Raw genomic sequence first — 12,330 nt, forward strand, 5'->3', positions numbered from 1 at the left:
GGGGCGCACCAGATGTGCTACCAGGGGAATGTCCACTGCGTTCTCGCCGCGCTGGGCACTGCTCGTGGCGCTCCGTCGGTCCCCCCGAAGCTGCGGACGTTTGCGGCCGGGGTGAACCGCAGGAGCCCGGAGCCTCTGCCGGCGGTCAGCAAATCCCCGAGCCAGGGCCAGGGGCAGGGAGGAAAGCGGCTGTTCGGGGCTGGGAGAACTTCGTGGGCGCGTGCCGCCGCAAGGGCTGAGGTCCGAGCAGGAGGGAGCCGGTTACCCAGGGGCTGCTTCCTGCTCAGCGCAAGGACCTTCGCTGGGTTTTTAGCCGGCGGGTCCCAGCCTCACGACCCCTGGCTCCGCACTGGGGCAGCGCCTCGCCCTAGAACCCCCCCCCCCCCGGAAGGTCACGCTAGCTCGCACGGACCCGGCCCCAGGCTCCTTTTCCGGCTCCGAGGTTTCGCCCGGAGGCGGAGCCCGCAGCTGCCAATCCCGCCTCGCCCCGCCCCCCCGCCCCCCCCCCCGAGCCGGGTCCGCCCCCCGCCCCGCCCCGGAGCCGGGCCCGGCGCGCATGCGTCGGTGCGTCCGTCGCGCGGCCTGGGCCTGGGACCCGCTGTGCTGACAGCGGTTGTGGTCTGGGCCTGGGCGTGTCCGGCCCACGGCCTCGTGGACCCCACCGTGGCCGCTTGTGCTTGCCCTGGGTGGGGGGGGGCAGGGGAGCTGGACCCCAGCGCCGCCTCCTGCCGGCCCTGCTGGGCCCCCTGGGCAGGTTGCTCAGCCCGAGATGAGGGGCGTGGGTGTTGCACGAGGAGCGGCCAGCCGGTGGCCGCCGGCGTGCTGGAGTGCTTGCGCCTCGTTTTCTTTTCGTGCGGTGACGCCTTTTCCGGGGTGTTTCTCCCCGCGCCCGGGGAGCACTGGGCGGTCGCGCAGCCAGGTGCTCCCGGCCTCCCCTCCCCCCAGGACCCCCTAGCCGGAGCCCGGGAGTGCGCGCCTCCTGCCACGCACGTGGCAGACCGAGTGCGAGCCCAGCCCGGCCGTGGTCCCCTGGGCGCCTGCACCAGCCGGCGGGAGCGCGCTCGGCTTCCAAACACATCTTTAGAAGACAGAGCCGGAAACTGAGCATGGCCCCCCTCCTGGGCAGGTGCGGCCAGCTCGCCCCTGTGTGACCGTGCGTGACCGTGCGCCGAGGCCCGTCGTGAGGATTCTGGGCCGACACCGGGCGGCCGGCACCTGCGGAGGGGCCGTGTGCGCACAGCGGCTCGGTCAGTCGCGGCAGCGCGGCCCGGGGCCGGCGGCCCTGGCACGCACGTCTGGCCGTTTGCACTGTTCTCACAGACACACGCACGCACGCCCCCAAAGCAGAAAAGGTTTCGTTTTTGTTTTTAAAGACTTTTTATTTAAAAACAAAAACAAAAAACCAAAACCCAAATCAAAATATTTCCCACTGGAGACTATTTTTTTTTAATCTTTTTAAAAATTTTATTACACAAATATCTCCCGTTCCCACGTGTCAGAGGAAGGACGTCCTTGCTCTAAAACCCACAGTGGAGAACAAAACCAAGCCCAGCCAGCTCCCTCCTGCCCGGCCCAAGTGGTCCAAGTGGCCCGCGCGGCCGCCAGGCCGCAGCCCCCCTTGACGCTTACATTTAATTTAAAGTTTTAGCACGACATTGGAGATCGACTCTAAATCAGCAACAAAAAATAGATATTTACAATATTTCTCCGAAAAACAAAAAACACAACCAAACCCTTTAAACATAGTGACTTTAGGAGTTTTATTTATGGAGCAGTTATTTTTAATCACCAAGTGATTTTATATTATATATATATATAAATTTTCTTCCTTTCCTTTGTGGTTTTTCGCCCCGGTGCTGGACAGATGGAGGCAGGGCCGGGTCCTGCAGTCTGAGGGCGGCCTCTCCCTGCAGGGCCGTGTCTGAGCGCAGATGGCAGGGCCGCGCGGGGCAGCGCCAGGCTCTGCTGTCCCCAGAGACACTCCTCTTCCTCCGCCTCTAAAAACCAGTTCCCCCTCACAGTCCCAAAGAAAAGCCAAGCCCAGCGAGAGCATCGGGCCGTCGGCCGCCGCTCCTGGGCTCCCTTTTCCGCTGGCCAATTTACGTGCACGGTAAAAATGCTTGTTTTGCCAAACCCCCAAACAAACATTAAAAACCAAAACCCAAAACAAAGCATCAGCTTGGAAATTTCTGAGGATGAAATGTCCCAAAGTCAGAGGCACTCTCCCGGCACAATCCCTGCTCTGAGGGGGTCTCTCCACCTCCCCTTTTTATAAAAAGACAAGGAAACAAAACAAAGTCATCTTTTCAGTATTTTCCACAGGAGCAACCAAAAAAAGGCAGGAAGCTTCCAATTACAAGTCATTAACAATAATATTAATAAGGTTTTTGCTCAATACCCAGGGTTCTTTACAGAGAAGTCCCCTAACTGAGGCACTCTGGAATACGTCACTGGCATTTCCTCCAAGTTCCAGCCCCGAGTGCCGGGGCCTGGAGGCCGGCAGACGGGCAGAGGGTCATGGGAGCAGACATCAGCAGATCCGAAGAAACAGACACCCACCACCCCCAAACCAGGGCCCCGGATCCTGAGGCCGGTTAGTGCCAGTCAAAGCTGGGCCAGGGCCCCGGATCCTGAGGCCGGTTAGTGCCAGTCAAAGCTGGGCCAGGGCCCTGGATCCTGAGGCCGGTTAGTGCCAGTCAAAGCTGGGCCAGGTGGCAAAGAGGGTCTCTATTGCTCTGGAAGTGGCCAGGGTGCAGGTGGCGTCTCTCCTCTGGCGGCTCGCGCTTCAGACCCCTGGCACCTGGGCTCCGGGCCCTCCGGCCACAGGGCTGGAGGAAGAGGAAAGCCTGAGACCGGGCCACCGGGAAGGGGTCAGGAAGGGAGGGGCTGGAGGACGAGGCGGCGGGCGAGGTTGTGCTATCAATGTCCTTCCAGGGAGCAGAGTGCAAATTCGCGGCTGTCCAGCTCTTGCCCCAACATCTCCTCACACATACTGACCCGTGAGAGATTCCCACCTTTCTTTCCTTTTTTTTTTTTTTTTTTTAAAGTGCAAAAAGCTCTCTGCTGCCCTAGAGAGAGGATCTTTGGACAGGCCGTTGAATGCAAAGGGGGCAGCTGATGGGGCTTGACACAGGACGGTGGAGCGGGAGACAGCTCCCCCACCCTCCTCCACACACACACACGACACTCAGCCACACACACAGAGGCACATGCACACCCCCTTCCACGGCTACAGAGGGCAGGTGACTGGCTTCTAAGCTGGACCCCCTGCCCCAGTGAGCCCATGGGCTCTGGGGGCTACGCTAAACCAGAGGCCTAGAAGAACCTGGCTGGCAGGCAGGTGGGGACATGGCCCAGGCCTCTGCCTGCCCCTTGCTGGGGGAGACAGGCTGCTCTCGCTGACACGCATCCTAGGGAAGCCCTATCCGGGCAGGGATGAGGACATGTGGGAAGGGCAGTCGGGGAGGTGGAGCCTGTCTCAGAATCTTCCCAGGCAGGGATGAACTGGGGGTGGCCCTGGGGTAGGCAGTTCCAGCTCCCTGAAAGAGCTTCAACCCCAGTAAGTGCAACAAGGACCTCACAGAGACTCGTGGGGAGCCTGGGCCGGGGCGGGTGGGAAACCTCATGGCGCGAAGGACATCGCGCTCAGGGAGGAGGACAGCGCCGACGCGGGCGCGAGGTCTCGGCCGCCTCCACAGCACCAGTGTGACCTGCTGGGCCTGGCGGTCCTGGGGCTGCCGCCCCTCCTGCAGAAGCCGGGAGAGTGATGGGAGAGACACACGCACCGGACACCTCAAGGAGAACCTGGCCACGGAGGCTGGGTCGCTTTCTTCCCTGGAAGTTTGCTCAGAACCAGGCACTGCTGGGGACCACGGGTGGGGAGGAGGGGCCCAGGGCCCAGTGCAGATGAAGGCTGCACAAACACCCCGAACTCAGAGCCTGGCCTCCTGACAGCCCGGGCTCCCCTTCGGCTCCATCTGCTCCTCCCTGTTCCTTGGGAGGAAGAGGGGCAGGCAGGTCAGCCTCGTGTCCACCGCCCTCCCTGCCTGGCCTCCAGCGGAGGGGCTCAGGGGACAGGCGAGCAGAGAGGGAGTGTGACGCTGGCCTCAGAGCCCGTGCAGGGGCGGGGAGAGGCTCTCCTCGGTGGGCAGTCAGGGGAAGATCGGCCCCTGTCCCGTCAGCCGGGCGTCTAGCTGATCTTCTGTATCAGCTTCTCGTCGGACAGGCAGTAGAGGCTGTTGATGGACAAGTCTGAGATGAAGTGCTCGCAGGCTTTCCTAGTGATCTGCTTGCACCCGCGAAGGTCGATCAAGGTGACGTTGGCAATGCGCCGTAGGTAGATCAGGGTCTGGTCTGTCAACTTATTGCAACCTGTAGGGAAAGCGGCCGTGAGGAGACGGTCGCACACACACACTCACACACGAGCCTTCCTCTGCCATGCGTCTCCCCCTCTGCTCAAGGAAAGCCCTCTTAGTCCCAGAGCTGCCTGGCTCCCAGAAGCCCCTGCTGCACGAGTCCCAGCACCACGCTGCAGCCAGATGGCGGTACGCACACACGCACCTGGCTCCAGTACTCAAGGCCACGGTGCCCCCCCCGTTCACACAGACTGAGGAACTGAGCTGACAGGGTTCAGTCCACAAGCCCAGTCCCCGCGGTTTGGCCGGTTCCAGGCACAGCTCCAGCAGCCTACCTGCCATGTTGAGCTCTGTGAGGGAGTAGCGGGTGGAAGACCCGACGGCGGTGAGGAGGTTGGAGGACTGGTCTGTAAGGTGGCTGCAGTGGCTCAGGTCGAGGCGAGACAGGAGGGGCATGTGGCGGATGATGAGGCGGAGCGTGGCGTCCGTGATGTCCAGGCCTGCCAGCCGGAAGTCAGTCATGTTCCGGAGCTTGCTGCGATTGTCCTGACCTGCAAGGGCAAGAAGAGAACAAGATCAAAACTTTGAGTCCTCTAATGCGGTGCCAAAGCTGCAGGCAGCGGTAGCTGCTGGCTGGCCAGGCCCCCTTGAAGGGTTAAGCTGACTGCCCACACCCAGCCCCGCCTCCAGGGAGTGAGGCTGCGGGGGCAGTTCCTAGGGAACCAGACAAGTTCTCTTTCTTCCCTGCTGCTGGACTGGGTATGCCCGGAATGCCCCTGCCCTCCCTCCACCCCCGTGCGTCTCTAGACCCTCTAGACCATCACAGACAGCTTCCGACGCGTCACCTCAACCGTGAAGTCTTCCAAGACTTCCTCAGGCTGACACTCTCCAGGCCCCAAACTCCAGTGACCCAAAAAATGCACTTCCTCCTCTGTGGTAGGTAGTTACCTGCTCGCACAGTTACCCTGCACTTGTCCACAGGCCGCCATTCTGGTCTCATTTTGTTCTCTCCTAGGCTCCCATGGCATCACTTCATCTGAAAACAAAGCTCCCCAAGACGAGAAGCCAGGCCTATAGCGTACCTGGTTTATCAGCGGGTGGAGTCAGCAAGTCCCGAATCTGAGGGTCCTTAATTCCCACTGCCCACCGAAGATCAAGGGTCCTGAGAAGGGGGCAGCTGGAGGTGCTGAGGGCAGAGACTGCAGACCACGAGCAGCCTGCTAGCAGGAGGTCTTTCAGCCCTGGTGAACAGCAACAGCGGCGGTCAGTGACACACTACCGCACAAAGCCTCACCCACCAGCCCATCGCTGCAGAGGAAATGCGAGACAGGCGCCGTGCTCTAAGCTGCCAGTGACCAAGCTCTAGGATTCCTGTGGTGTGCTGCGTCCCATCTTCCCGCTCTGGTATGAAACCCACTGCTTAGTTGCTGTCACAACAACGCAAAAGTGAGCGACTTCCCGTCTTCCCAAGACCTTAAATGCTGATGGGAACAGGGCTCTCCAAAGCGCACGCCCAAGGCAGCCTCTGGCTCCAGCTCCCTCTGGAGTGGTGACGCCGCAGCACCCGACCCCGTTTCTGTGGAGTCCAGTGCAGCGGCAGCCTTGGTGCCGTGGACGCCGTGGACACCGGCAGTCTGCCGTAAGGCAGCCCCGCCAACAACGCAGCTCCTGGAGCCGTTCCTGGGCCTGCGGAGGGACAGCAGCAGGGTCCCCACCTACCTGGCAGCCTATTGACAAGCCACGTCAACTGCTTTTTGGAGATGTTGGTCCAACTGAGGTCGAGGCTAACTGGTTGCCTCTTGATGATGCCACTGAGAGCTTGTGGTACGATGGCCTTACACCTACTTAAGTCAATTTTCGTCCAAAGTCTCTTGTCGCAGCACCTGTGTAGAAGGGAACAAACTAGCTGTCATTATAACTTGATGCCCCTGTCAACAGAGTTCCCAACACAGCTGCTCAAACAGCTAAGCACTGGAGGGTCATTTTTCCTCCCCATGATCTCCTGCAAGTATGTAAGGACCACACCCTGTCAGTGTCTGAATCAGAGAATAGGCAAGCACTGCTTTGTCTCTACAGCGTCTCAACACTTTGCAAATCTCCGTGTCAAACAGTGTGTACAGAACTTGACCAGGCGCCGGTGCTGTAGTGTAGCGGGTAAAGCTGCTGCCTGCAGTGCCGGCATCCCATGTGGGTGCTGGTTCACGATCTGGCTGTTCAATTTCCGATCCAGCTATAATATGGCCTGGGAAAGCTGAAGATGGCTCGAGTGCTTGGGCCCCTGCACCCACAAGGAAGACCCGGAAGCAGCTCCTGGCTCCAGACTGGCCCAGCTCTGGCCATTGTGGCCATTTGGAGAGTGAACCAGTGGATGGAAGATATCTCTACCTCTGCCTTTCAAAAAAATAAATCTTAAAAAAAAAAAAAAAAAAAAAAGGACCAGTTCATCCTAATTAATTCTAGAGGGAATGGAAATACAACAGCCGTTAGGTACACACAGCAAGCAATATACTGTAACTTCTTCATCTGCTTGAACAGGTGTGGCTCCTCCTGATGTATCTAAGGGAGCATCTGAAAGTTCTTCTGACTTCTCACTGCCTGCAGCCACGAGGCCTGTGCCCTCTCTGGGCACTACTTACCCGGTTCACCCCACCTGAAGCCCACTCCTGGGGCAACCAGAGTCTTCTCCCACCTTTAGAGCTTCTGCCTCGCTGTGACCCTGACATTTTCTAGCCAGTCCAGGCCCAGAGTAGGAGGCAGAAGCCTGATTTTCCACTGCAGCTCACAAACAGCACTGCGCCCTGAGGGCTTCCCTCTTACACGCTACAGTCCCCACTCGGAGCCAGGCTGAGTCTGGCTGGCGGAGGGAGGAGGCAGCACACCATGGAGACTTACGCACCTTGGCCTCCAACCAAGGGGCAGAGGCAGGCAGACCTACTAGTCCCAAAGAAACAAACAGTAAGAGAATTTGGGTAGATCGCATATTAACTCAGATTTAGGAAGTAGAGTTGTGTTTGCAAGAATATTTATATTTAGGGAATGGAAACATTTTACCAATGGCACTTAAAATCTGCAGCAACATCAAGTTGCTGGCCACAAAGCAAGGGCCCTTACACCCAAGCATGCGTTAGAAGTCCTTGCAGGGGAGTTCCAGAAGCAGACCCTGGGCGCGCCCCTCAGGCTGAGTCACGGAGCCTGGGAAGGGCCTGGAGAACCTGCATGTTTACCAAGTTCCCAGGTGGATGCCTCTGGTCAGGATGCCACACTTTGAGAACTCCTGGGATGGGGTGACCCCCACACAAGGGACATAGGCTTAACAGAAAACCAGCCACGCCCCATGGAGAGTCCATTGCTCCTCACCACCAGGGATGATTTCCCCATGTGTCTAACGTGCAACATGAGCAGAAGTGTCAGGTCTTGTTGAAGAACCCCAGGACTCAGGATGCCTCACAACTGCACCCTGCAGGAAAGGAATGCTGACCCCGGTTTGGGGGATGAGCATCCGAACCGCGAGCACCTTCACACTCCCACGCACTCTCGCTGGATGGAGAGGCTACTGAGGCAGGGGCTTAAGCAAGGTCACCCGCGTGACCTGCCCAAGAGTGACTGGGACATCACGGGCTCCTGACTATCACCTGCGGGGTGCAGCCACCTTGAGGAGAAAGTTGCAGCCCTTAAGACTCTATATAAAGTTTTAGAACCAGTGGTACAAATCTACCCCCCCGAATCGGTTTCCCTCCCCCAGCAAACAGAGATTGGAAAGCACAGAGCAGGAGAGGAGGCGAGGGCCCGAGTTCCCCAATGACATCTGCAGGCACGGCTGGCCCACCTTTAAGAGGACCCGCGGTTTGGGGAACAGACTGGGCCAATGCGCTCCTCAGAGGATGTCACAAGCCTCCAGACGTCAAGGTGCGTGCTGCTCTTGTATGGAAATCCCACACCCCTGAGTCCTGACCCCTGTATCCCTGCTCACCATTTATACCACGTCTTGCACACTCGCATACATTCACAAAGTTCTCTGCGGCTGAGGTAGCGGAAGACAGACATCCAGACCTCCCGCTGCATCCAGCTGTCGTCTCCATCCTGAGCCCAACTGCCCCGGCCATTCAGCCTGGCTGCACCCCCCTCCTCTGCACTGTCATCTTCCTCCTCCTCCTCCTCGTCCTCCTCCTCTCCCCCCAGCCCCTCCTCGTCCCCACGCTGGGGGGTCCGGGCTGGGCAGTGCTGCACTAGCACGCGGGGGGAATGGCGCAGGTTGGCAGAGGAGGCCGTGATGGCCTGCAGCTTGGGCACAATGGATGTCCCGTGGAGCTCTTTGGTGGGCCTCTGCAGCGTGACAGTGAGGTACGATCCCCGGATCTTGGCTTTCTCAACTTCAGACAGCTCCTTTTTGCCGCTCGGGTTGTTCTCCTTTTCCCGTACCATGGTGCGCTCGGTGGCCTGCAGCCGCAGCAACTGCCGCCTTTTGAAGCGCTCGTCGCGGCTGGCGCTGTGGTGGTCGCTGGGGCCGGCCCCAGGGGATGACCGAGTCACCACACCCCGGGGGGACACCGGGTCATGGATGAGCTGCAGCATGGGAGTGGGTGAGTGAGGCGGGGGAGTGAGGGGCTCGTCGCAGCTCCGCAGGGGCCGCAGGACTTTGGCTTGTACGGCTTCTTCATCGCTCTCTTCCATTTTCCGCTTCTGCAAAACAGGCCCAGAAAAAGCAACATCAGTGCTGTCTTCCTCCCAAACCCTCTAAGCCAAGGAGGGGAAACCTTTTTTCAGCCAAAGATCGTTCAGATATTTTGTAACATCATCTGCAGGCCACTTCAAAGCATGGACTTAAAAATCAGCCTGGGGGCCGGCACTGTGGTGCAGTGGGTAAAGGCACAGGCGCCTATGGCGCCAGCATCCCACATGGGTGCCATTTCAGGTCCCAGCTGCTTTGCTTCTGGTCCAGCTCTCTGCTGATGTGCCTGGGAAGGCAGCAGAAGATGGCCCAAATCCTTGGGACCCTGCCACCCATGTGCGAGACCCAGAGGTTGCGCCTGACTCCTCATCGGCCCCGCTCTAGCCGTTGTGGCCTTTGGGGACTGAACCAGTGGATAGGAGGTGTCTCTGTAACTCGGCTTTTCAAATAAATAAATAAACCTTCAAAACAATTGTTACCCTGCTACAGATTTTCTGAATTTCAAGTCTCACCTGTGGCTGACTTGGCAGGGCCAGCCCAAGTGATTCTGCAGGCCTTGTACAGCCCACGGGCCCAAGGTTCCCCACCCCTGCAAACCAACAACAGGGAGCGTCACTGTTTCAGGGGACTAGAGAAGACAGTCACTGCTACTAAGGGTCTGAACCCCAGCCTCTGCAAACATCACAGAACGCGGAGTATAAGCCAAACGTTCTCAAATGGGTCAATGGGAAACCAACCTGTGACGAAAGGTTTATATCCAAATACAGAGGAGTGAGATCCAAATGTGGGCCACCTGATTCCATAGCTTACCCCAGTCAACACTTGTCCCAATTTCTGGATTATAATTCCCTGGGCCAAATATTCTTTAGAGACCACAACTCTACCTCTATGTAATCTGGTCATTTTTAACCTTGTCTTTAATTTAGCTCTTCCACTCAACAGATGTGCCTCATTTTTTTTTAAAGTTACATATTTGAAAAGTAGAGTTACAGAGGCAGAGACAGAGAGGCAGAGAGAGAGAGAGAGATCTTCCATCTGCTGGTTCACTCTCCAAATGGCTGCAACAGCCAGGATTGGGCCAAGTTGAAGTCAGGAGCTAGGAATTTCATGCAGGTCTCCCATATGAGTGGTACGGCCCAAGTACTAGGGCTGTCCTCTGCTGCCTTCCCAGGCACATTAGCAAGGAGCTGGATCAGGAGTGGGGCAGCTGGGACTCAAATTAGCACCCATACTGGATGCTAGCGTCGTCTTAGCCCACCGCACCACAACGGCAGCCCCAGGTGTGCCTCACATTAGTGGTGGAAGAAAACCAGGGCACCCATTCTATTGAATAGGAGGTCAGGGCTGCTAGCCCCAGCTTTTAGTCCCACCAGGCCTAAGCGTGACTCTGCCAGGCTCCCTGTAGGAGAGGAGCAGAGAACCAGAGCTTCCCTGCAAGTGTACCACCACAGAGGAGTCTGCTTAGGATGACAGAGGAACTACCACTGAGGACACAATCTGTCTGGGGCGCTTAATGTCAATCAGACAATGGCCCTTTCTTGGAGCTCACCTTGACCATTCCTTGGCAAAGTCCAGTCAACATGGAACCATACTGGTAGCTCAGATCTTTCTTAATTTATTATTATTTTTTAAAAGATTTATTTGGGAGGCTTGCGCTGTGGCATAGGGGATAAAGTCACTGCCTACAATGCTGACATCCCATATGGGTGCCAGTTCAAGTCCCAGCTGCTCCACTTCCCATCCAGCTTCCTGCTGATGTGCCTGGGAAGGCAGCAGAAGATGGCCCAAGTCCTTGGGCCCCTGCACCCAACGTGGGAGACCAGATGAAGCTCTTGGCTCCTGGCTTTGGCCTGGTCCAGCCCTGGCTGTTGTGGCCATCTGGGGAGTAAAAACCAATGGATGGAAGCTTGCTCTCTTTCAACTCTTTCAAATACATCAATTAAAAAACAAAACACAAAAGAGGGAAAGTTAGCACTAGTAAGCTCCAGAAGTCCTTGCCCTTGAATAATTTAGGGGCAGGTGTTCGGCACAGCAGTTAAGACTCTGCTTGGGGTAGCTGTGTCCCAGATGTGGGTGCTGGCTCTGCTACTGATTCTAGCTTCCGGCTAATGTGCACCCTGGTGGGAGCAGGTGATAGCTCAAATAGCCGAGCTCCTACTGCCCATGTGGGAGACCTAGATCTCCCATTCTCTGCCTCTAAAATAAAACAAAAATGAGAAAGAGATATTTAGACTAAAAAGTTGACTGCCTCAGCGCCCAACTGGGAAGAAATAAAAAGAAAGAAAACTGTATCTACTCCCTCACCCCTGTGAGGGTGTCTCCCTGAAGGACTGACACTAGGCCGGTTGCTCCCTCTGTGTGTGCCTTAGCTGGTCCTGCCTTGCCAGTCCGAGTAACCAGAATCCTCTTGGTCTGTTGACGTTACTGGCATCAACTGGGCTGGCAACTCTGGGTGCTCTGGGACAAGGTCATGTATGCTAGTCCCCTCTAGGGGAGGGGCAGGGCTTTCTGGGAGGCCACAAAGGAGAAGACAAAAATGTGAACTTGCTTAACTGGAAACTCAGGCACACCACCACACTTCCTGGCCGCCTCAGGCTGGGCTGCCGACTCCCGCAGTCACATTCCTCAGGAGAGATCCTGTGGGCCTAGCTGCCCTCCTCAGACTGCCCTGTTCCTGTGGGCCTAGCTGCCCTCCTCAGACTGCCCTGTTGTAGCTTCTTGCTTTTTAGAGCCCCAGAGCATAAAAACCTCAGGACTTTTCAGATGCAAGTGGGACAGTATTTAGTAGTTAAAAAAGTGTTAAAGATGCAAACAAAGAAAAAATAGTTAACCAAAGGAAAAAAGATACCAAATATACCAGCCAAAAATAACCTCCATGCCAGAGGAACTCTGAACGCTGCTGCAAAGGCGAGCCTGGAGCCACGCCCACACTTCACGCCGCTTTTCTCAACCACGGTGCGGTCTGGAAAAGGGTTCTTACCTGGGCTTTCTCCGAGCTGTCCTCCTGGTAGCACTTGGGGCACTCCCAGCAGTTCGGCAATTCCTCATTAAGCAGGCCTTCTCCATCCATCTGCAGGTAGACAGGGATGTTAAAACAAAATAAGGCGGTCTCCTAAGTCTCCTTTAATAACAACACAGTGGAGAAACACGCTGGTCTCCAAGGGGAGACTAATACCTACTCCCAGCCACTGGCAGCTGCCCACCCTCCTTCTTGGTTATCCGATCCCAGTTAAACTCCGTGAAGAGAGCTTGTTGGTCTGTGGGCTCCTCTGCTGACACAGGTGTTCTCCCGAGGGTCTCATGACA

General features: G+C 57.1%; 1 protein-coding gene across 1 annotated transcript in view; it reads right to left on the minus strand.

The window, feature by feature from the left end:
• Positions 1 to 1,743: 1,743 nt before the first annotated feature.
• Positions 1,744 to 12,330, minus strand: part of KDM2A (lysine demethylase 2A) — a 131,583-nt gene continuing 120,996 nt past the window's right edge. Inside the window, exons 16-21 of the mRNA XM_062195755.1 lie at positions 12,005 to 12,094; positions 8,326 to 9,035; positions 6,075 to 6,238; positions 5,438 to 5,596; positions 4,691 to 4,906; positions 1,744 to 4,371 (exon numbers count right to left, since the gene is read on the minus strand). Of these exons, the coding sequence (XP_062051739.1) occupies positions 4,190 to 4,371; positions 4,691 to 4,906; positions 5,438 to 5,596; positions 6,075 to 6,238; positions 8,326 to 9,035; positions 12,005 to 12,094 (1,521 nt within the window). The 3' untranslated portion in view covers positions 1,744 to 4,189. The remainder of the gene's footprint in view (positions 4,372 to 4,690; positions 4,907 to 5,437; positions 5,597 to 6,074; positions 6,239 to 8,325; positions 9,036 to 12,004; positions 12,095 to 12,330) is intronic.

This window comes from Lepus europaeus, chromosome 7 (genome assembly GCF_033115175.1).
Source record: "Lepus europaeus isolate LE1 chromosome 7, mLepTim1.pri, whole genome shotgun sequence".
Classification (NCBI taxonomy): domain Eukaryota; kingdom Metazoa; phylum Chordata; class Mammalia; order Lagomorpha; family Leporidae; genus Lepus; species Lepus europaeus.